The 23,750-nt window shown below is 40.8% G+C and overlaps 1 protein-coding gene across 4 annotated transcripts in view; it reads right to left on the bottom strand.

Moving 5' to 3' along the window:
- Window positions 1–23,750, bottom strand: part of ntrk3b (neurotrophic tyrosine kinase, receptor, type 3b) — a 290,186-nt gene that overhangs the window by 146,173 nt on the left and 120,263 nt on the right. For all 4 annotated transcript variants that reach the window (XM_079667171.1, XM_079667172.1, XM_079667173.1 and 1 more), the window contains exon 4: window positions 18,643–18,711. In XM_079667171.1, coding sequence (XP_079523297.1) covers window positions 18,643–18,711 — 69 coding nt within the window. The remainder of the gene's footprint in view (window positions 1–18,642; window positions 18,712–23,750) is intronic.

Here is a 23,750-nt window from a genome sequence, read left to right on the forward strand (position 1 = left end):
TGACAAAACTCTAAAAAGCTCTTTTGGGTATTTTGCATTTTTGAGATGGACCTCTCCTCCAACAGGTGAAGCATCAACATTTATAATAAACAACCAACAAATACATATTTCTTCTCAGACCTCCAACAAATACTCAAACGGAAGAATTTGAAATGTTTTGGTGAAGTATTCTTATATCCATGTTATTATAGGGGTACTGAACCCTGAGTTGCTCCCGATGGCCAACTGTGTGTGAGTGTGAGAGGTTGTGTGTGTGTCTGTGTGTGTGTGTGTGTGTGTGTGTGTGTGTGTGTGTGTGTGTGTGTGTGTGTGTGTGTGTGTGTGTGTGTGTGTGTGTGTGTGTGTGTGTGTGTGTGTGTGTGTGTGTGTGTGTGTGTGTGTGTGTGTGTTTGAGGGGTCGAGGAGACCTGATACAGAGATATATAAGAACAGCCATTTCCCGTGTTACAATCAGGCTTCAAACAGGAAGTAGACTCTTTATAACAAAAGGCTGAATTAAAAGGCAAAACTAATTCAAGCTTTTCGTGTCTTCTAAAATTACTTTCAAATCCATTTAAAAACAGTCGTTAAAAAGTCAAGAGAATAAAATTAAACCAGATAAAATAGAATACAACTGGTATAAAAAACACAAGAATAAAAAAAAAAAAGTTACAGTGCAGAGTAAGAAGATTGAATCGAAAGCAGCGTCAAAAAGGAAATAGTCTCTAGTAATTATATTTTGAGATGCTTCAATTATTGCTTATTTCTACTCTTTGCTTATGTGCTACGCCTTGTTTTGTTTTGTTGTTTTGTATGCTGCTGCAATGCAAACATTTCCCAAATTGGGATCAATAAAGTACCTCTTATCTTATCTGATTAAGAGAAATTAAATGAAATCTAGTGTTTAAGAGACGGCACAAACTTTCTGCTGTACACACATTAGCAACAGCAATAAAGGAAGCAATAACAATCTGCAAACCATCACCAAATCAGCAGCATTATTCCACAATAAATATCCCAACAATAAAATCCATAGTACTCCAACACTAACACACATCAATTGACTGCTTACCCATGATACCCTGGCATGTATGACAGTCACACATGATGCATGGCTTCAGATTTATTCAGATAAACAGACCAGATGAAAAACCATGAAGGCCATCTCTGCGGCATTCCAAATGTGAGAAGGTCGAAGGTCAAATCAGAGCCCGGGCCATCGTTCTGCGGCTGTATTAGATTCAGAAAGGTGTCATTAGGCCCGTGTGCACACGTATCACTCTCAGTGCCGTGTGCAGAGGCAGTGTCCCATTATTCCACACACTCCACCTCTGCGTTTTTGCATATGTCCAATTTAGAGGCTGCGATTGGCCAATTTTGTCAAGATGAATTCCTGTCCAAATGTCCTTGACAGAGGTCAGTTAGAGTTTGCAGAAAGTATGAATAATGAATGTGCTATGTCCACCGTGCTATATCAAGTAATGAGAATAGATTTGCGCAGCTGGATCTGGGTTATTATGTGCAGGTGTTCACTGGATCTGATACTGAGCCTTTCACTGCGGAGGTGTGAGATAATGGGAAACACCAAATATATCCATTCTGTTCTTTATGTGTTGGTTTTTCCAGTGCGTTATGAAGAGGAAACAATAACGAGATAACATCTAAAAGTGTACGAATTCCTTGTGTCTTCAATTGCAGCAATTTCTTGTACACACTGATTCTTTATCGAGCAACAAAAACACTTTTTTGTTCGATCTTCGATGAAAAAAACATAACTGCACTTTGGAATGGAAGAGATTAAAAAAGACAACAAAAGCAGAAATAAATATATCTTTTTGAACAGATCACACGGACTATTTCCATCATCTAATACTTTCCAGGTATTATCTCAGGCGACATGTACTGTCGACAATTCTAGCTAGAATAACTGTCTTTGTTATCTGATGAATAACAGACGGAAAAAGAGAAAGAGTAAATATTATTTTCCAGGAAATGTTTTTCGGAACATACTCGGGAATCAATGACTCGGGTTATTAAACATTACATTCCACAACATGAAGGTCTGAATGCTTTCCAAGTCCAGTACGCGCTATATCATAGTTGCAATAAAAACTCTTGTGACTCTCTTAAACACATTTTTCTTATTTCAAAAATATATTGAGTCTAAAAATATACTTTATTGATCACAAAGTGGGAAATGGTTTTGTTACATAAGCATGATGTTCACAAGCCATTGCAAATGAGATGAAGATATTGTAAAAATAAACAGCTAATATTTACATATGTACAGTAGAAGGATATATATTGTGGTGACCACGTATTTAACCACTGGTTCATAATTCAAACTGGGAACTACAGTTGCGGCTATTGTTCCCGCACGGACATGTTATGTGTTACTTATATATAGTGTGTGCCCTCTTGGCTCTTTCTCTTGTCGACCCGGGCTGCGACCCGACAACATGTCCTATTCTGTTCTCTATTAAAGTACCCTTTCACATCTCCATTGCACCGCCTCCGACTCCATGTCCTCGGCACTACAGCAGAAGGATATATATCTAGAGTTTCACTATAGGTATATATATACATTACAACAGATTACTAAAAAAGTATAAACATAGCCCCTAGTTTACCAGTTTAAATACCGAGTTAAAAGAAATCTCACATCTAAATTGCAGGTACAACTAAATATCCCACAGTGCACATGCGATAAAAAACATTGTAGAATGAGAGCTAACATGTACATACACTATATACAGTGGGATATATATTTATAGAGATCGACTGAATACGTTAGGATACAGTGCAACAGACAAACATACAATTAAAAAAGTATAACCCTAGCCCCTAGTTTACCCGTTTAACTACCACCTTTTAAAAAAGATCTCCTTTAAATTGCAGGTAGAAACGAAACACCCCACAGTGCACCACTCCTAATGTGTGCTATACAAGCTGGCAGTATTGACTGCAGCACAGAGGAGCTCTCATCCCAGACAGGTGGTTTCCTCCATGTCGATGCGTTAGAGCACTAAACGCTGAGCAAGTTCAACCACGAGGGATCAAAGCTCAGCAGAGCAGGGCGCAGGCGGTCCCTTCATACTGTAATTATGTTAATTGTTAATAAGAACCACCACCTCCATATATTACACTATTCCTCTGGGCAGAGCTGTTCAGGGCCGACATGCAGCTGCAAACAGCAGCAAGGGGGTCCATGTAAATGAGAAGGTTTCAAACATCAGCCTATAATGTGCAGCTGTGTTTACGTTCGCCGTAAAATCTGTCAAATGTCAATCTCTCCCGTCATAATATGTAGGAGAAATGATTCCACTTAAGCATAACGTGAAGTGTATTAAAGATAAGTTAGAATAGTTCAATTGTTATGATTCATACAGTATAGGCCTACGTGCATTTTATTATTAGAAACCGTATTTATATTTCCCCTTTTATTGTTTATATCATTATTTATTTATTTATTTTTATAAGTCAAAGTCAGCTTTATTGTCAAAATGTCTACATGTGTTATACATACAGAAATGTCGAGATACCGATTCCCGCAGTCCCACAGTGTGACATACATACAACAACAAAGGGCCTATAGATAAACGGGGTATACAAGTATTAATAAGTGCTGGTTAATAATATATTTAAAAACACAGTCCACAGAACATAAATTGACATTAATGCAAGAGACCTACAATGAGGGTGTTTAGAGCCGTGCGTACTTTTTTTTTGCGATATGAGAATATGTTGAACTAAAGCTGGGGCAAGCTATTTTTGTTAAGAGTTAAAACATAGGGAGGTGGTGGCGAAGTCCATAGGGAGTTGGCTTGGACACTGGAAGGTCACCAGGTCAAGTCCCGGAAAGACCAAGTGCTACCGAGGTGTCCCTGAGCAAGGCACTGTTCCCTACACGGCTCCCCGGGCGCCGTTCATAATGGCAGCACACTGCTCCTAACACCGGGATGGGTCAAATGCAGAGAAACCGTTTCGTTACGTTAACCTGTACTACGTAATGACAATAAGTTGAATCTTCTTCAATTGGATTTTTAAATGTTACATTTCTCCCATTTGTCCGGGACATTGAAACCTCCGTAAACCCTTTGACCAGCGTATCTTACTGAAACGCTGCTGTACAGTAACATCGTTGTGTTGCCACCACTCCACGATCTATACAACACGAATACAAGACATGAAACCGACAGCTGGAAGTTGATACGTGTCTCGAGGAGAGCAGATTAGACTTGGAAAAGAACCAAAGCAAACAGCAGCGTGACCCCCGATACGGAGAGCTAACAGCGTGATGTTTCCGTGGAGCTGGCTAACGATCCCCCCCCCCCCGCTCCTCAGAGAAGACGTAATGATCACCACCGGAGGCTGTTTTTCTGGGAAATGTACACACAGGTGCTTTGGCTGAGGAGCCGTGGATCACAGGCAGCGATAAGCTATATACCGCATTGTTGCTCAGCGCTTTGATCTCAGCTTGAATGCTCTCCTCATACTGTTGTCAGGAATTATGTGAGGTTTTTAAATCCTGTGTGTTTAATAAATTGCTTTATTTACCACAGTGCTGCTGATCTTGGGTGCATTTCCTCGGATGCCTGGGTTTATTGTGATTCAGCTGAAATATGTTCGTGTTAGTTACTCTTAATATAATACAGTACATTTAGATGGTAATGCATTCAACCCTTACTATAAGTACACCTGCCCACAGCGCCAATCTATTGCTTCCCCTTAAGCGTCATAATAAGTCAACTGCATGGATTTCTGTTTGTTTTACAAGGAAACTGGAAACTAGGGACGAGTTGATTCAAAGTAAAAACTAAAAACACCCACACTACTCAGATATTCATGATCTCTTTCTACTTGGATTTGTTCCAATGCCCAAAATGGACAAACAATGGTTGTGGGTTACGAGATGGTGCACGATATTTGGGTAGAGTCCCGATTTACTATATGACTGAATCAACCGTGCTAAATAAAGCTTTACTTCCAAGGTGATTGGATGGCTGCCTTTCTGCCTGGGAGATCTAGTTTAAGCATCAATGATATGTTTTCAAATCAAATCACGTTTTATTTATATTGCACATTTTTAAAACGATTTTTGGTCGAGCCAAAGTGCTGTACGTATAATAAAAATACCCTACAGTAAAGACACTTTACAGCAAATACAACAGCACATATTGTACAGAATATCAGTATGAGAAAACGACGCCCTCTGTCCTTAGACCCTCTGTCCTTAGACCCTCTGTCCTTAGACCCTCACATCTTACAAGGAAACACTTCCAGAGAAACCCCACAGTTTAAAGGGGAACATGGGAGAAACCTCAGGGAGAGCAACAGAGGAGGGATCCCTCTCCCAGGACGGACAGACGTGCAATAGATGCCGTGTGGAAATCGAAGAGATAATACATTTTACAGCGTAGGTAGACCAAATGTTTGGAAATATATATATATAAGTATTTAGCCATTAAGTTCCCATTTAATGAACCTTTGATTTGTTTTTTGTTTTTACAATAAAAACTGGAAACCTAAGATGTCAGCAGGTGAAGTAATCAACAAATGTATTCTTCAATGTATATTAAGCTAGTTATCTTAGGCTAGTTATTTTAGGCTAGTTAGCTTAGGGTGACCAGACGTCCCCGTTTTCCAGGGACAGTCCCCGTTTGTATTGGCCTGTCCCCGGTTGAAATGTCCCCGTTTTTTTAATATACGTTAAAAACACATAGTAAGGTGAAATAAGACGTTTCATGTCAGGAAACACTGGGTAAACAGACTGTGGTCAAGCCAGACCCCACTTCGGAAAACAGTCAAGCCGGCAGCCCGCACGTTGTATTGCGGTGCGCGATTATCCTATGCTTTACGGTAGAGGCCTGTAAAAACTGCCTTCAAAATAAAAGCTTTTAGTCGGTCAACAAAAAAATATACCTAAAAAACACACCAAACATATTCATATATACTGGAGCTTAAATTAAGAAATATGTACTATATAATGTGATCAATAATAATTTAAAACAAACTACGTATAACTACCACACTATAACTGAGTGAATATAAAATGTAAGTAGGCCTATACAGTTATGAAGACATATCTGACATTTCCACTGGGTGACTATTTAAAATGTATGTTGTTTAAAATCTCAAATTAGATCTATTGTCCATCTATATTTTGATTATTATTTAATGGAAACCGTCCATAATGAAAGAGTCATTCGAAGTCAATCAAATACTTATTTCACTTCATGGTGATAGCTGGAGACCCCATCTAATCACTCAGAGAGAATCTGGACAATCTGATGCAGAATTTCAAAATAAAATACTTTTGAAATCTCATATATGAGCTATCGTCGTTCAAATGTTCGAATTACATTGAACCAGAATTGTCCCCCTTTTTTCTTTAACAGTGAAGAAAATTGGATATGTTAATGATATATTGACCGCAAAACTCAAAATGTCCCCGGTTTTAATTTTGAAAATCTGGTCACCTTGTTAGCTAGCCTTTAAGCAGCATATTATGTATTAAGCCAGCACATTTAATGAGACTCTTTTATATTGTTCATTTAAAATTGATGACTATAAAATAAAGTCAGTAGGAGGTAAAGTTATGAGTTTAAACATCTTGAACCAGCTGGCGAGCAAGTGACAAAAAAGAAGGTTGACTGGAAATTAAAACCAATTTGTTTTGCTCATGTTGGAAATGTAAAATGCATCTGCAGCCGTCATCATTGTAAAGTGTATGCAGTGGGCTAAGAGAGCACAGTAAATCATGTGTGTGTCATGCTATATGGATTTGCATTGTGTTGCTGTTTTGTTTTTTAATCGTATCACTCTATTGTTTGCCTCCATGTTTGATGCAGAGCACTCATTGCTGTTGTTTTTCTGAGCAACACTTCCCATAGATCACTTGTCACTCAAACATTGTGGCCCGTAGTCATTATTATAATAGAGGGGGGAAATATATAATCTAGCTGTCATGCCATCAGATTGGCTTCTCGAGTCTTCACGCGGGTGATTGACGGTTGGACATCTATTCATAGGCTGAATCACCAGATGTTCCCATGTACTGGTGTCATCTTTTACTGCACGGTTGCTACATCACAGTTGCTCTTTATCTGTCAGAAATGTCAATGTGTTTTAGTGTACAGCAGGGGGTTCAAGAGATTAGGGTTTTAGAAAAAGAATAAATCAATCAGGGGGACGTGGAGAGGTGACTCAACCGATGTCAGATGTAATACTCTTCTCGTCACCAAGAGCTTTTACAACGTGTTCCCCTGATCCTTGCTAAATGTGCTGCTTCGTACCGTACTAAGTGTGCATCATTGCTTCACCACACTGGCACTGTCTGTCGCTGGACGTGCTCCATCTTTCTCACGCTGAATCTTCTGCTTGTGTCATGGATAAAAGCAGAATGCTGCAAATAAGTAAATCACCGTTTAGTCCCATCATTGCTTTTCTGTGAGCTCGCAGCCACTCGGCCAGTCAGCGTCTCTGCAGGATGTCTTTTTTTAAACCAGGGCTTTATTTGTCTGAAGAGCCAGACCTGACCGTGGCTTATCGACACACCAGCTGCACAGCAATCATGTGACGGAGAGGCGACGCCCGGGTCAGGTCAGAGAGGCGCCAGGTGGGGGAAATGGACAAAGTGAGCCGGAGAAGATTCAGACCATTTTTCTTCAGAGTCAAAGATTTCAGAAGGGACACTTTCAACTCTGTCTTGCATGTGTGAGACGAAGGATGCATTTACAAAATGATATATATCTAGTGCGGTTTTGCCATTACACTGCAGTAAGATGCCACAGAATCCTATACATGGCATTAAATGATAAATTGGGTAGACAGTTTGCACATTCACTATCGGTAAAGAAAGTCAAATTCACATTTCTAGCCAAACATCGTCTTAAAATGCATATTAATGCAGACACACCTTAATATATAGCATTTTCTAATATTAAAACAAACATGTCTCGCATTTAGTTTTGTTTTTTTAAAAGAAAAAGCTTTTCTAAACACTGTAACTATAGATGATGTGATTTGTGTATATCCCTAGAAAACCTAAAACACGTGTATGTATTACTCATACCAGAAAGTATGAAGGGCATCACATTCTGAACAAGGAGGACGATGGATGGGTCAAATAAATTAGATTTTCACCACAAGTCCACAGATAATCTATAGTCTTCAACCTTCCTAAATGTTCCCACGCCGCTCCTCGGCTCCCTTCACTGGCTTCCGGTAACTGCTAGAATCCACGTCAAGACACTGGTACTTGCGTACCATGCTGCGAATGGATCTGGCCCTTCCTACATCCAGGACATGGTTAAACCGTACACCCCAGCACGTGCACTCCGCTCTGCATCAGCCAAACAGCTCGCTGCACCCGCACTGTGAGGGGGACCCAAGTTCCCATCAGCAGAAACATGTGGGTTTGCTATCCTGGCTCCAAAATGGTGGAATGAGCTCCCCATTGAAATCAGGACAGCAGAAAGCTTACACATCTTCTTCAGACTGAAAACTCATCTCTTTAGACTCCACTTCGAGAGATACAGTTACTAACAAAGCACTTATATACTAATAAAGGCAGTTCAAATGTTTGGCTCTATGAAACCTGATGTACTTATATGATTCTGTTTTCTTCAAGGTTGTCTTCTTGGTCGAACGCACTTATTGTATGTTGCTTTGGATTAAAGCGTCAGCTAAATGGAATCAGAATTTATTTTCCACTTTTGAAGATATTTTTCGGCATCCTCGAAATGTTGCTGAATGCTCGTAATAAGTGAACATTCATACGTGTTGAAGGACATTCGTAGGAAAAAGCACAAGAATGAGGACAAATAATAATAATAATAATAAGACCCAACATATCTTCAAGCAGAAATCATCTCGAGCCTTTCCTAAACTCTTTCTCTACTCCATGTCACAGTAAAACACGCTGTCGAGGGAAATTGCCATGTGTTGTCATTTGTACTCAGCTTCACATAAAACTGTTAAAATAAGCAACGGTTGCTTCATGTCCCCTGAATACTTTTCTCCCACTCCCTCAGTATCCAAAACCGTAGGTAAAAGATCCTTTATAGATACAACGCTTAACTTATGTTCCAGCGGTTGAACATGCTGTGTCTTCTTTTAAGCTGTTAACTGTACATGCTATTGATTAATTAAAGTACAAAACACTATTTATTTATATATTGTGTTGCTGGGAAAATGCATTTGTTCTCTCTGTGGCCTTAAATGAGTTACGTACAAATGAGTGTCGTACATGTTTGTGTTGTGATTGGAGCAGTCTTGTCTGTGGTTGCATTGAATTAGTTTTTTTTTCGTGTCACTGTCTTGCTCTTTGAAATATATTATTACCCCCTTTCAAACTATATGACTCATCTTAAGTGGTTTATTCCAAATTAACACATTTCAGTTAAATACCATGCAGTCTGGGTCCAGGCTGCTGCCCACAGCCCGACCTCTGCTCATGCATTTTACATGTTAGTCCTGTCTTTGCCCCCTGCAAGCCTGCCTTTGTGCTTTGAAGAGTTGATGTGAATGTCATGTCATCTGTTGGATTGTGTTCGTCGTTCTCGCGTCCAGGAGAGAAGTTAAAATAAAGACACCAATGGAGTCTCTGAAAAGGGTCAAATTGGTTACTTTAATTAAGTAGCGTGGTAATGAAACAAACAGCTGTGGCCCCGGTGCTGCAGCGATGGGGTGAAGAAGAGCGAACAAGCCAGGAACCCCCCCGTCTATATCTGATGAAACGGCTCCTCCTTTCAATGCCGGCTGTTGACGTACAAAGGGAACCTCCCTCCCCCCCCCCGTCTATATCTGATGAAACGGCTCCTCCTTTCAATGCCGGCTGTTGACGTAGAAAGGGAACCTCCCTCCCTGTGTTCTTCTGTGTGAGGATTTAGCCGTTGTGTGTTCATTGCATCACTCCACACGCCTTTTCTACTCATACACTCTGTCATGACTTTTTATGTAATGCATTTTAACGGTTGCAATCGATTTTAACGTAAAACCGGAAGTGGTCATTGTTGTCAACGGCAACGCCTTTCAATACAGCTTTTCAAAGTAAACTATAACCGGAACTGTTTTCAGAATAAAAGAGTTTTAAACGTACTGTGTGTTTAAGCTAAATTACGTCATTCAATATGGATTTTAATTTCTTACACATCTCAGTAAAGAGTCTGCCCTCAGTGCCATTGGACCCTAATAAAAGGTTACACGTCAGTAATCCACCTGTCATGCAGCCCTTTGGATGACATTAAATGTGTAATTAATTCTAATCCACTGGCAGTCATATCAGAAGATTACAGGTTTGATCTGGTTATATTTCATCCATATTCAAAGAAGGAATTCATTCTGCTCTGAGACGTTTGACTTTGCGTCGGCCCCTGCTCTGGATTAAAGTGGCGCGAACAGAACACAGAGGCGGGGGATGCACATTGCCTCCAGTCGCTCAATCAGGAGGAAATATCTTCCTCTCTGTGTCGACCAAACAGAACGAGCTTCCTTGAAGATGTTGGTGTCTGACTTTCGCTTCAAATAATCTCCAATAATATCACATTGGCGGTTTTAGAATCGAGTTGCTGCTCCAAGCTTCTGATTGGCTGAGCATTACACTGCAGTGGCTCTGGTCCTTTGGCTAAAGGGCACGTAAACAAAGAGGCAGATCCGATTATCTGAGTCTCATCCAGAGGCAACACAGAGCACATGGCCATTGTGCGGCTTCAATGTGACGCTGGGGCCTTTTCACAGGAGCCACAAAAGACTCTGGATTGTTGAGATTTCTCCGATAGCATTGTCACTCTTATTAAGATATAGCAAGGGGTGTGAAATATCTGCACGACCAATCAGCAAAACAAGGCAACTGTTTGGGAGTTACACTTCACGGGGCATGATAAGGAGAGCCTGATAAGATAACAACAGACTTAATTTACACCGACTGATAGGAAGGACTTGTTTCTCCTGAGTCATCACGCAGGTCGACTTTTGTTTCAAAGCTGGATTTTAAATCAGATACAAAAAGGTCCAAAGTGAGTGGGCACTGTTTGAGGTTAGCGGAGAAATCCTGCCTTTGTGATGAAATAGCTGATTAAATGATTATCTAATTGGTAAACACTCTTTTGTTATTGAGTAAAACATGTTTTATTGCGTGTGAAGTCGCACTTAAAAGCAGGAAATGTAGCGTTTAATTACCAACTCACTCCAATCACAATGCTTTGATGAAACTACATGATGTGTAATGCTGATTTCACTACTTTTTATCAGCAGCTTTGAGATGAACAAATTATCTTTTAATTGATATGTCCCACCGAGTGCAGTTCATATACTTCATTAATTTCCTTTCATTTTGTTCACGAAAGTCATTTAGGCAATTTGGGAGCAGCAGTGCAATAAAAACAATGAAACATACGAGGAGTTAATCCACAGAAACATTGTCAATGTTTTGCTTCTGATGAGATTTAGCAGCCCTTTGAAAAAGCCTTCTTCATGTCCTATTCATTTCAGGTCACTGTCACCGTGTTGCAGCTTTGAAATTGGTCCTCTTTCATTGTTAAAAAACACGAAACACAATTAGAATAACAGCGCCCAGAGTGAGTGAGATAACACGGGGCAGCGACAGCGTCATGGCAAAGGGCCATGCTCTCCTTTCGTCACATAAAACGGAAATTATTTCAGCTGGTTTCATCTACCTCCATTTGCATACTATCAGTGAGGTTCAGCCGCGTGTGTTGGCACTTAGCATTGATACTGCATTGTGTATTATTCTAATAATTAAAAGCAATAGCCGCCCGGCGTGCCCGCTTCATTTGGCGCGATTGAATGATTGGCAGTTCCCAGGGTAATGTGGTCGGGTTGTGAACAGAGTAATGATGTCAGGGCGACGTCCGTGATAGAGTGACTCATTTCCTATTAGCGAGGCCTGATTCCACACGGCTTGCTTCTCGCGCGACGCCTCGGTCCACGTCTGTGCCGCCACGCCACTCCGACTGACACCTCTTAACCAAACATACCGAATGGAATAGACATAAAGCCTCACTCCTCATTAGCATTCACGGACCCTGCTCTCCATGTAGACAAAGACAAAGACACCATTTGTTGCGCTTCTAAAATGGTTGCTCGAGAAGAAATGCGATTGCACATCAGAGCTGGGAGCTGTGGGGGGGATTCGGTTCAGGAAGGAAACTGTGCTACTTATTTGTGTTTGTTGCACGAGATGTAGTCTATCTAGGAATATGAGGTCATTTAACTTTTAGCTCATACTGCAACGCTGTTCAGTGACTCAGATGTTCTAGTTAAAAGTATGAACAGCTTTAAATATAATGTTTGCAATGATGAAAACACAACTGTCAAATATGACCTTATCCCTAACCCCAATTAAAAAGTGTAGAAAGTAGAAAATACCCCATCTTTACCAGTTATAGCAGCAATATGCCGAGTACACCTTCAATCAATAATCCAATAATAAAAAGCCATATAAAGTTGTTGTTTATTCAAAGTTAGATACACACAAATAATTGGCTTGGTCAGGGCTTCATGGGGGATTACATTGATCGACAGCAAATAAACAACCCAGCATCTGAGTCTGATTCAAATGATGCTGAAGCTTGATTGGTGCAAGGCAGAAGTGCATCACCTTTTAACCATCTTGACCTCTCCCACTATCAACCAACGAGCAAAGTACAGGGGGAAAAGGAAAGGCTGGAATGTGTAAACGTCGCCTATCATACTGTTTCTCATCAATATATCACAGGTCTCAGATATATAGAACAGAGCCTGTCTCTGATTGGCTGACACACCAAACAGATCATTGCAGCATTACCCATAATCCCCTCTGTTTCAGCCCTGTTTCCAAAGTGTTGATTCTCTGTCTGTTACTTTAGATGAAAAATAAGGAGCCCATGTTGATGTAGAAGAGACATGAAGAAGAGGGGACACATGTTGATGAAGAAGAGACATGAAGAAGAGGGGACACATGTTGATGTAGAAGAGACATGGAAAAGAGGGGACACATGTTGATGTAGAAGAGACATGAAGAAGAGGCGACACATGTTGATGTAGAAGAGACATGAAGAAGAGGGGACACATGTTGATGTAGAAGAGACATGAAGAAGAGGGGACACATGTTGATGTAGAAGAGACATGGAAAAGAGGGGACACATGTTGATGTAGAAGAGACATGAAGAAGAGGCGACACATGTTGATGTAGAAGAGACATGAAGAAGAGGGGACACATGTTGATGTAGAAGAGACATGAAGAAGAGGGGACACATGTTGATGTAGAAGAGACATGAAGAAGAGGGGACACATGTTGATGTAGAAGAGACATGAAGAAGAGGGGACACATGTTGATGTAGAGGAGACATGAGGAAGAGGGGACACATGTTGATGTAGAAGAGACATGAAGAAGAGGGGACACATGTTGATGTAGAAGAGACATGAAGAAGAGGGGACACATGTTGATGTAGAAGAGACATGAAGAAGAGGGGACACATGTTGATGTAGAAGAGACATGGAGAAGAGGGGACACATGTTGATGTAGAGGAGACATGAGGAAGTGGAGTTTGCATAATAGGTCCCCTTTAATGTTGAATAAGTGTGTTGACTTTGGCAGAAAGAAGTGTGCTCATGAGGGCATATAATAGGTATAGGAGTGGATCAGGGTTAGGGAAACTAGCTCAGTTGTGTCCCAATAATGGCCAAAGTCAAGGAACCTTGAGTTATCAGATATGGAATGTGAAGCTGACCGTTGAGCGGCCCGACCAAGCAAGGAGGCAGAGAGTTCAAATATAACCCGGTGTGGGCATTTCTCATGTGCACATAGTCACCAGCCTCAATATGACTGTCCTCCCTGAACACAGTCAGCAGCCACAAGGATCTCACACACACTACCTGTCCACTGACAGGGAAAACAGAGCCCACACACACACACACACACACACACACACACACACACACACACACACACACACACACACACACACACACACACACACACACACACACACACACACACACACACACACACACACACACACACACACACACACACACACACACACACTAATCAATCAACAAGACACAGGTGAGGGGGGAGGAAACAACACAGGGCACCAGGTGAACACAATCAGGAGCAACAGACAAAACAGGTTTGGGCAACACCCCCAAACCAAACCACATGTGCAATATTACAAGGCCCGAAGCCGTCGGTCCACAGTGACAAAGTTACCTTCGTCACATGGCCTGACTAGCGACATGTGACCCCTAACCCTAACCCTAACCCCTGTCACTCAAAACAACTGTGCACGACTTTAAGAGTAAATATAATTGAAAAGTATTTTTGAACTGTGAGGGAATATTAGATAAAGTACCTATTCTTATCGAGCAGCGCATACCTGGAAGACTATATCCACAGATCTGAGGAACATGACAACTCTTTCTCTGTAAAGCATTATTACAGGCGGACAGCCAAACCTTATGTCGGCTTAAACTATAGCAGAGGTTATATCATTACTTATGTCTTTAAGCTTTCATATGTGCTTGTTTGTCCATTTGTATCTGTTGTGTTAATGCGTTTGTATTAATGTGCTTTTAAATCTGCACATGTGCTTCCAAACACGTTCGATGTGCTGTGATTGTTCTCATAAGATTGTTTCTGTGTTAAGTTGCTCTTGTTTATCTTCTTGCAAAACTAATAATATAAATACATGTGGTTTATATAGTGCTTTTCCTGGGGCTCAAAGCGCTTAAATGCTAATTCAATGCTATCAACTTGCCCTCATGGGACTGCAGATGAAAACTAGCCTCTCTGGCCCACATGCATGATGGACTACAGTGCTCATGTTAATTAAAAAGCAGTGTCTCACTAATCAATATTTACAAAGACACTGCAGCAGAAGAGAAGCTACAGGCCAGACGAACTTCTACAAAGAGAGCCGGACAGCTGGTAGGACGCAGTACAGAACTTCCTCCATCCAGTGAAGAATGAAATTCACAACCCAATAACAAGCACAATGAGGGATTCAGAGACCCATCTGCCTCTGATGAGAGCTCAGAGTGAGATGACACAGAAGCAGTATGAGGTCTGCTGGGAGTCGCTTCCTCCACAGGACGGGTGAGAGCGAGCGTTCATTGATATAAGATCAAATAAGAAGTACTTGATTGATCCTACTTTGGGAAATGTTTGCGTTGCAGCAGCATAACAAGACATGGCATTGTGCAATACAAATGTAAAGACTAGAAATATACAAGAAAGTAGAAAATATACATGTTGAGTTGACAAATGAACAATAACAAGATATAAAGAAAGTTATTATATTGACATAAGTATGTGAGGAATGGAATATTAAACATTAGACTGAATATATACATTTAAATGTACAGTGTGGTTTAAGTCCATATAAGATGAGGTAATAATTAACTACATAATTTGGGACATTTTAGGGATAAAAATACAAGGCATTGTACATTAGAGAAATGAAAGGCTAAAAATGAACAATCAAAAATGTAAACATCTCAAATAGAAAAAGCATTAAAAGCATTAAAAATGTACTTATCGCCGGGTCGAGGGATTGTTAATTTGTAAATTCAATATGTATATTTTCTACTTTCTTGTTTATTTCTTTTCATTTGTATTGTATTGTAAATGCTGCTGCAACACAAACATTTCCCAAATTGGGATCAATAAAGTAATATCTCTTCTTAACTTAAGTTCTACTCAGCGTAAAGCCGAATGTCAAAAATGCCAAAGTAATCAGTCGGCGAGCGCAGGGCTTTCCCTTCCTGCAGTTTGCCGCAGCAGGACTCCCCTCATCAGCATCGTGCCGCCTCTCAGAGGACCTGCCCTGCTTCTACCTCAAATAGCACAACAAGGACGTCTGATAGAAATAGCGTAGCATCACATCCCGCTGTACCTCAGCCTTTAACCCTTTGATACACAGCATGGATCAAAAGTGAGTAAATATATTACATGTTAGACGCTTTTTAAAAAAAATCCAAAGCGACTCAGATACTCAATACTGTAGGAAATCCCCACAGGAGCAATTTGGGGTAAAGTGTCTCATGGACACAACGACATGCTGACTGCAGTGGGGTTTGAACCTGCTGTGACCCCCTGATACGAACACCAACGCTCAACCCACTGAGCCACACACCTCCTATGTTTGCAACAAATTACTTTAAAGGTCGCTGATTATGCTAAATCCACTTCTCCATGTCTCTTCTTCATCAACATGTGTCCCCTCTTCTTCATGTCTCTTCTACATCAACATGTGTCCCCTCTTCTTCATGTCTCTTCTACATCAACATGTGTCCCCTCTTCTTCATGTCTCTTCTACATCAACATGTGTCCCCTCTTCTTCATGTCTCTTCTACATCAACACGTGTCCCCTCTTCTCCATGTCTCTTCTACATCAACACGTGTCCCCTCTTCTCCATGTCTCTTCTACATCAACATGTGTCCCCTCTTCTTCATGTCTCTTCTACATCAACATGTGTCCCCTCTTCTTCATGTCTCTTCTACATCAACATGTGTCCCCTCTTCTTCATGTCTCTTCTACATCAACATGTGTCCCCTCTTCTTCATGTCTCTTCTACATCAACATGTGTCCCCTCTTCTTCATGTCTCTTCTACATCAACATGTGTCCCCTCTTCTTCATGTCTCTTCTACATCAACATGTGTCCCCTCTTCTTCATGTCTCTTCTACATCAACATGTGTCCCCTCTTCTTCATGTCTCTGCTACATCAACATGTGTCCCCTCTTCTTCATGTCTCTTCTTCATCAACATGTGTCCCCTCATCTTCATGTCTCTTCTACATCAACATGTGTCCCCTCTTCTTCATGTCTCTTCTACATCAACATGTGTCCCCTCTTCTTCATGTCTCTTCTACATCAACATGTGTCCCCTCTTCTTCATGTCTCTTCTACATCAACATGTGTCCCCTCTTCTTCATGTCTCTGCTACATCAACATGTGTCCCCTCTTCTTCATGTCTCTTCTACATCAACATGTGTCCCCTCTTCTTCATGTCTCTTCTACATCAACATGTGTCCCCTCTTCTCCATGTCTCTTCTACATCAACATGTGTCCCCTCTTCTTCATGTCTCTTCTACATCAACATGTGTCCCCTCTTCTCCATGTCTCTTCTACATCAACATGTGTCCCCTCTTCTCCATGTCTCTTCTACATCAACATGTGTCCCCTCTTCTCCATGTCTCTTCTACATCAGCATGTGTCCCCTCTTCTTCATGTCTCTTCTACATCAACATGTGTCCCCTCTTCTCCATGTCTCTTCTACATCAGCATGTGTCCCCTCTTCTTCATGTCTCTTCTACATCAACATGTGTCCCCTCTTCTTCATGTCTCTTCTACATCAACATGTGTCCCCTCTTCTCCATGTCTCTTCTACATCAGCATGTGTCCCCTCTTCTTCATGTCTCTTCTACATCAACATGTGTCCCCTCTTCTCCATGTCTCTTCTACATCAACATGTGTCCCCTCTTCTTCATGTCTCTTCTACATCAACATGTGTCCCCTCTTCTCCATGTCTCTTCTACATCAACATGGGTCCCCTCTTCTTCATGTCTCTTCTACATCAACATGTGTCCCCTCTTCTTCATGTCTCTTCTACATCAACATGTGTCCCCTCTTCTTCATGTCTCTTCTACATCAACATGTGTCCCCTCTTCTCCATGTCTCTTCTACATCAACATTTGTCCCCTCTTCTTCATGTCTCTTCTACATCAACATGTGTCCCCTCTGTGAAAGAGACTCTGAAAGTTTCAGGAACAAAGATTCTCTCTCTTTTTGATCCATTTCTATAAAAACCTGTCTGAAAATGAGCTGATCAGATTTCGGCCACTTTATGATGTCATAACGATGTGTTGTCTTGTGTAACCATTAGCCAATCACCAACCATGGTAACCCCCCCCCCCCCCCTTATCACCTGAATCTCCTGCTAGAGCACCATTGAGTTCTTTGTAACCAAATCTCTCTCAGAGGGGCGTGGGGAGGGGCTCCTTATTTTCATCTAAAGTAACAGACAGAGAATCAGCACTTTGGAAACAGGGCTGAAACAGAGGGGATTATGGGTAATGCTGCAATGATCTGTTTGGTGTTTCAGCCAATCAGAGACAGGCTCTGTATATATCTGAGACCTGTGATATATTGATGAAGAAGAGTTTAATAGGGGACCTTTAATAATTCAGAATTCCAGGTATTCCTCAATCACCTTTTTTTTGATCATCACAAATTCTCACTTTCATTTTTCCTTTCTCAATCTTTGAATAAAAGGAGCAAATGATGGACGGTGGTAATGATGTGTAAATTACGGGGCGAGGAGACATCAAAATGTTCTCCCTGGCGCTGAAGGAGCATTTCATAAACACAATCATTGCTTAAAATATTCATAACAAACAAGAAGCTGGGGTTAGCCTCGCTCCTCACAGCAGACGATTACGCCCTCCTTTGTGCGCCTTAATTAAGTCAACAAATGGCTTCTAAGATCACAGTGCCACTACACCGCCTATAGGTTCAGTCTTTAACACGTGCTCAGACAAATTAGAGCACTTTGTTCATCAAAGAAAGGAACTGCAATGGCATGCAGTGAGCACCATTTGCATTGAGTGCAGGAAGCCATGATAAATTGCTCTTACGAAACACAAACAAAAGACTTACAGCTCGGAGATCTGCAGGTGCTGGAAGAGCTGCCACGACAGAGTGCTGAGAGGATTCTTCGACAAGTCTCTGCAAAGGAAAGGAAAACAGAGAAAAGTTACATTGATTTATTTATTATTAATTATTTGACGTCGCTCGCTTGATGTCATGTCTCTTCTGTTTTGTACCATTTCCTCTTTTTTGATGTCCTTTGGATTCATAAACCCAATTAGCTAATCTTTCTGTGGGTTATTTTGACGTTTTGTCTCTCGCTTCTGAAGTTAAATGCATTCTCTAGTCTCTTTAGGTTTTCCTTGTCCCAACTTCCACTTCACTGCGTGCTTATATCTACAGAAACTTGGTGCTAATGTATAAATCACATCGACTAAATTGCAGTTAAATAAAATAGCTAGAATACATAAAAGAGTGGGGATCTGGATATGCAGGCTTTGCAATTATGGCTGAAAATAAAGCAAAGTGTTATTGACAAAGAGGCGGAACCAGGCCTCTCCGTGCGGAGCTTCAGGGCTCAGACAACTCAATAAAAGAAAGTTGACCGCTCTCAAGTCAGATAATTCAATTGACTTAAGGAACCCCTCCGGCGCAGGAAGCCACTAAATTCAATAGCGAATAGCCAGAAGATCTCCGAATCAGTTGAAATATGAGCATCAGAAGTCTGTTTATGCACTTATTAAGAAATAGAGCGTCTGCAGGAGAGCGTCAACACAGAAACAAACCATCAAATCTCATTATCAGTCCATGATTTACTGTCAAATCATGAGACATGAAGGAATAATGGTTTTATCAGATGAGGGACGTTTCATTTTAAAGCATTAAGTGCAGATACCCAGCTACTATCTGATATTTTATTTGAAGTGAATGTTTTTTCCTGAATCCTCGGTATGACTCGCATGTTTTGCACGTTAACTCCTAATATCACACCTTATTTGTATTATTAGTCAATTTATTGAACATGTCAGAAACAAAAAAATACAGCAATAATATATTTTTTTCCTTTTTTTCTTCTCACTCAAATTAATAATTTTGACAAAGTCCAAAAAAAAAAAAAAAAATACTAATTCTCAAATAGTCTGTCATGTTCAACAGGGGCAAGAAGAAGCTTAAAAAAAACATATATAACTAGCATATATTTTTCTTATAAATAAAATATTAGGTCATCGTCATCAGCGACATGTCTGTCTTGTTAATTTGTTTGCTTTTTTACAAAACAATCAGAAATAAATTACTTTTACAAGAAATAACAACAAATGGGGTTTTACAGGTCCTGTTCATAACCATTAATGATTTGGCTCCTAAATAATACTTTCAGTTTAGATAGACTTGTATAATATTTCAGTGCATCATTACAGTTTGACTATAAAGAATAGAAGTGACATATGCAGGAAATAGCATATAAGAGATGCCGAGGTATCGCACATGCTAATATAGAAATAGAACAGGCTATATATCAGAAAGCAGCACCGTATATAATGACTGGAACATCTTAGAAATGTGAAAGCAGAACAATCCTTTATTAGTCCCACAGCGGGGACATGTACAGCACTAAGGACACAGAGTACATAATAAAGCAATACAAACAAGTAGACCAATATCATAAATAAAGAAGCAAGCACATGATAAATATATCAGTAATGGATATAAAAAAAAACGATATATGAAAATTCCAAAATGGATCATAAAAGCTAACGGCAATAGTTAATATTTATAGTTTATTAATATATATATATATTTTTTTAAAGTCCATCCTACACGGTGGCAGGTTAATTTGTATGGAGGACCCATTAGATGATCCTGTTATAACCAGTAAGTATCGCCATGGCAACAGGGAGATGAGGATGCTGCATGTCTTTTTCATTTCCTGTGAAATCACGTATATGCACACATTACACTTTCATATGCAAACACACACACACACACACACACACACACACACACACACACACACACACACACACACACACACACACACACACACACACACACACACACACACACACACACACACACACACACACACACACACACACACACACACACACACACACACACACACACACACACACACACACACACGGATGATGTGCAGACACAAAGGTAAGAGTTAGCATGAAGCCACTCAGACACTGGTTAAATATTGTCACCTTGAAATGTGTGTTTGTGCAAATGCGGCACTGCTCTGAATACAGAGTGTGTGTGTGTGTGTGTGTGTGTGTGTGTGTGTGTGTGTGTGTGTGTGTGTGTGTGTGTGTGTGTGTGTGTGTGTGTGTGTGTGTGAGAACATGTGAAGATGCTGCATGAAATGTCACCTCCCAAAGAAAATCGTGGTCCCAAAGGGAGTGTGTGATACACAGAGAGAATACATTAAACAGAGAGAGAGAGAGAAGGTGTGTGAGCAGACGGCAGCTCATTATGGGATATATAGAGCAACACTGACATCAGATCACACAGACATAAATACACTCAATTTAGACCAAGGATCTCCAAATAGACACGCCAAACGACAGGTATTAGAGGCCCCTTTATGCCCCCTGGCTTGTATTGTTTTATATAGCTTTGTGTGCATGTAAATGGTTTGCAAGGGCTAAAATCACACATTTCAACCCCCCCCCCCCCACACTCCCCCCCCTCCATTGGACTCATTAGTTTACCTCCCAAACATAAGGCGCATTCACACCGCATTTCTTTTCCCAAAAAGGTTCATGAGAACTTAGTTCATGAGAACTCTTTAGGTCTCATGAACTAAGTACAGATCGCATTCACACCGAAATAAATTCCTGGGGGAGGATTACGCAAATGAAGCCGCTGACACTTCTTCTTCTTCTGCTTGGGTTTACTGGCAGGCCGCAAACAACTTCACGGCGTATACTGCCACCCGAAGTCCCCGGAGTTGGGGACTGGCTTCAGTAGAAGCTGCTGGGACTCCCAGCAGCTTCTACTGAAGCCTTCCGAGTAAATCGCCAGAACGCCGACACCACACATCTTTTGTGTTGCCATAAGTTAGTCTCTCTGCGTTTGTGCTAATGCTAATGCTAACGCTAATAATGCTAATGTGAAGATGATAACATGGCGGCTTCACAAAACCTTTTTGGAGTTTTACGGGGCGTGGTTTGCATTCCGCCCAGCCAATCAGACATACACTGAACAAAAATATAAACGCAACACTTTTGTTTTTGCTCCCATTTTTCATGAGATGAACACAAAGATCTAAAACATTTTCTATACACAAAATAACAATTTCTCTCAAATATTGTTCACAAATTTGAAAAATCTGTGATCGTGAGCACTTCTCCTTTGCCGAGATAATCCATCCCACCTCACAGTTGTGGCATATCAAGATGCTGATTAGACAGCATGATTATTGCACAGGTGTGCCTTAGGCTGGCCACAATAAAAGGCCACTCTGAAACGTGTAGTTTTGCTTTATTGGGGGGGTCTGGGGGGGTCCGAAAACCAGTCAGTATCTGGTGTGAGGGTTAGGGTTAGGGTTAGGGTTAGGGTTAGGGTTAGGGTTAGGGCATGCGGCCCTTTAAGCCCTCTGCTCTGGCTCCCTTGAGCTTAGACAAAAATAAGAAGGAAATAAAATAAAAGTATTTGTAGGACTATTTATATTTTGTTGCACGGTTGAAAATGTTTCGTATCTTGTATTTTGAGGTGATACTGTGATACATAGATAAAAAACAAAACGGTTTTAATTAGGTCAACTCAAATATGCGTCACACCCTGCTACGGTCCCGCGCGAGCGCCTTTTCCTGCGGGTGAATAACCTGACCCCCGGCTCGATGAGCGAACTATGGATAAATCAAAGAAAAGTACCGGAGGAACACAGGATTTAATTCTGCGTGGACAGAGTTATATGCTTTCACAGCAAACGATGCTGGTTTACCGGTATGTTTGATATGTAGAGAGAAGTTGTCAACGGTGCTGCTCCTTTACGTATCGAGGAACAACACGGGAGAGGAAGACAGCTGACGATCTTCAGTCATAATTCAATGGGGTATGTAATTTATTTCAGAAAACACTTTTTGTTATATTCCATGGAATGCTCATAGCGTCCTGATAGCAATGAATACATTAAATGCTTTGACAATAAATACATACAAAAATTAATCTTTGGAAGCCGTAGCGCTGTAAAAAGCATGACCAATCATCTGAGCCGGCTCGGCTAAAGTAACTGGATGGCCTACCTGCCTGTCAGCCTTCCATCTGTGCACAAACTTATCTCGTGCCCTCATTGATGATGCGCGTTCGTGTGTGTTGGAGGAGGGGCTCTGTGAGAAAGTCTGAAGGAAGGGGCAGATTTTTTCCGGCTGTGTATTTTCAAATTCTAGCGCACTCCAGCTGGTTTCTCCATTCTTACCTACCCTACCTTTAACTCTTTTTAGGGTGCAGCAATATGTTTTTATTTATTTCAAAGTGGACCCATTTTAATAATATTTTTTTTTCTTTCAAATGTGCAGATGACTCCTCAAGTGCTGTGTTTAATTTATTTTAAAGTAGGCCTGTGTATTATTTTTAATTCTCCTTATAGGAGTTCTTTGTTTCTTATTAGAGGTTAACAGTTTTATACAATGTAATAAATAGCCTAATACATGCAAAAAAACTGTAGTTTTTGTCTGATATAACAATAAATACAACTTTAGTAGCTATCAAGCTATGAAATATGTTTAGCGGCTCCAGACAAAAAAATGTTTGGGAAAAAAGAGCAAAATGGCTCTTTTGGTCAAAAAGGTTGCAGACCCCTGGGTTAGGGTAATGTTGTGAATCGATTGGCCCAAGGTGGTGGTGGGGTTATGGTACGGGCAGGCGTATGTTATGGACGACGAACACAGGCCACTCGATTCACAACATTACCTTTTCCTGGTGCTCAAAGCGCTTGAGAGCATGGAGCATGTCCCAGTAGAGACACTACATACTGATATACACCTGAACATCAGCAGGAGAGGACTCTTTAAAGTAGAGACACTACATACTGATATACACCTGAACATCAGCAGGAGAGGACTCTTTAAAGTAGAGACACTACATACTGATATACACCTGAACATCAGCAGGAGTGAGGAGAGGACTCTTTAAAGTAGAGACACTACATACTGATATACATCTGAACA

This window comes from Notothenia rossii (genome assembly GCF_949606895.1).
Source record: "Notothenia rossii genome assembly, chromosome: 2".
Classification (NCBI taxonomy): domain Eukaryota; kingdom Metazoa; phylum Chordata; class Actinopteri; order Perciformes; family Nototheniidae; genus Notothenia; species Notothenia rossii.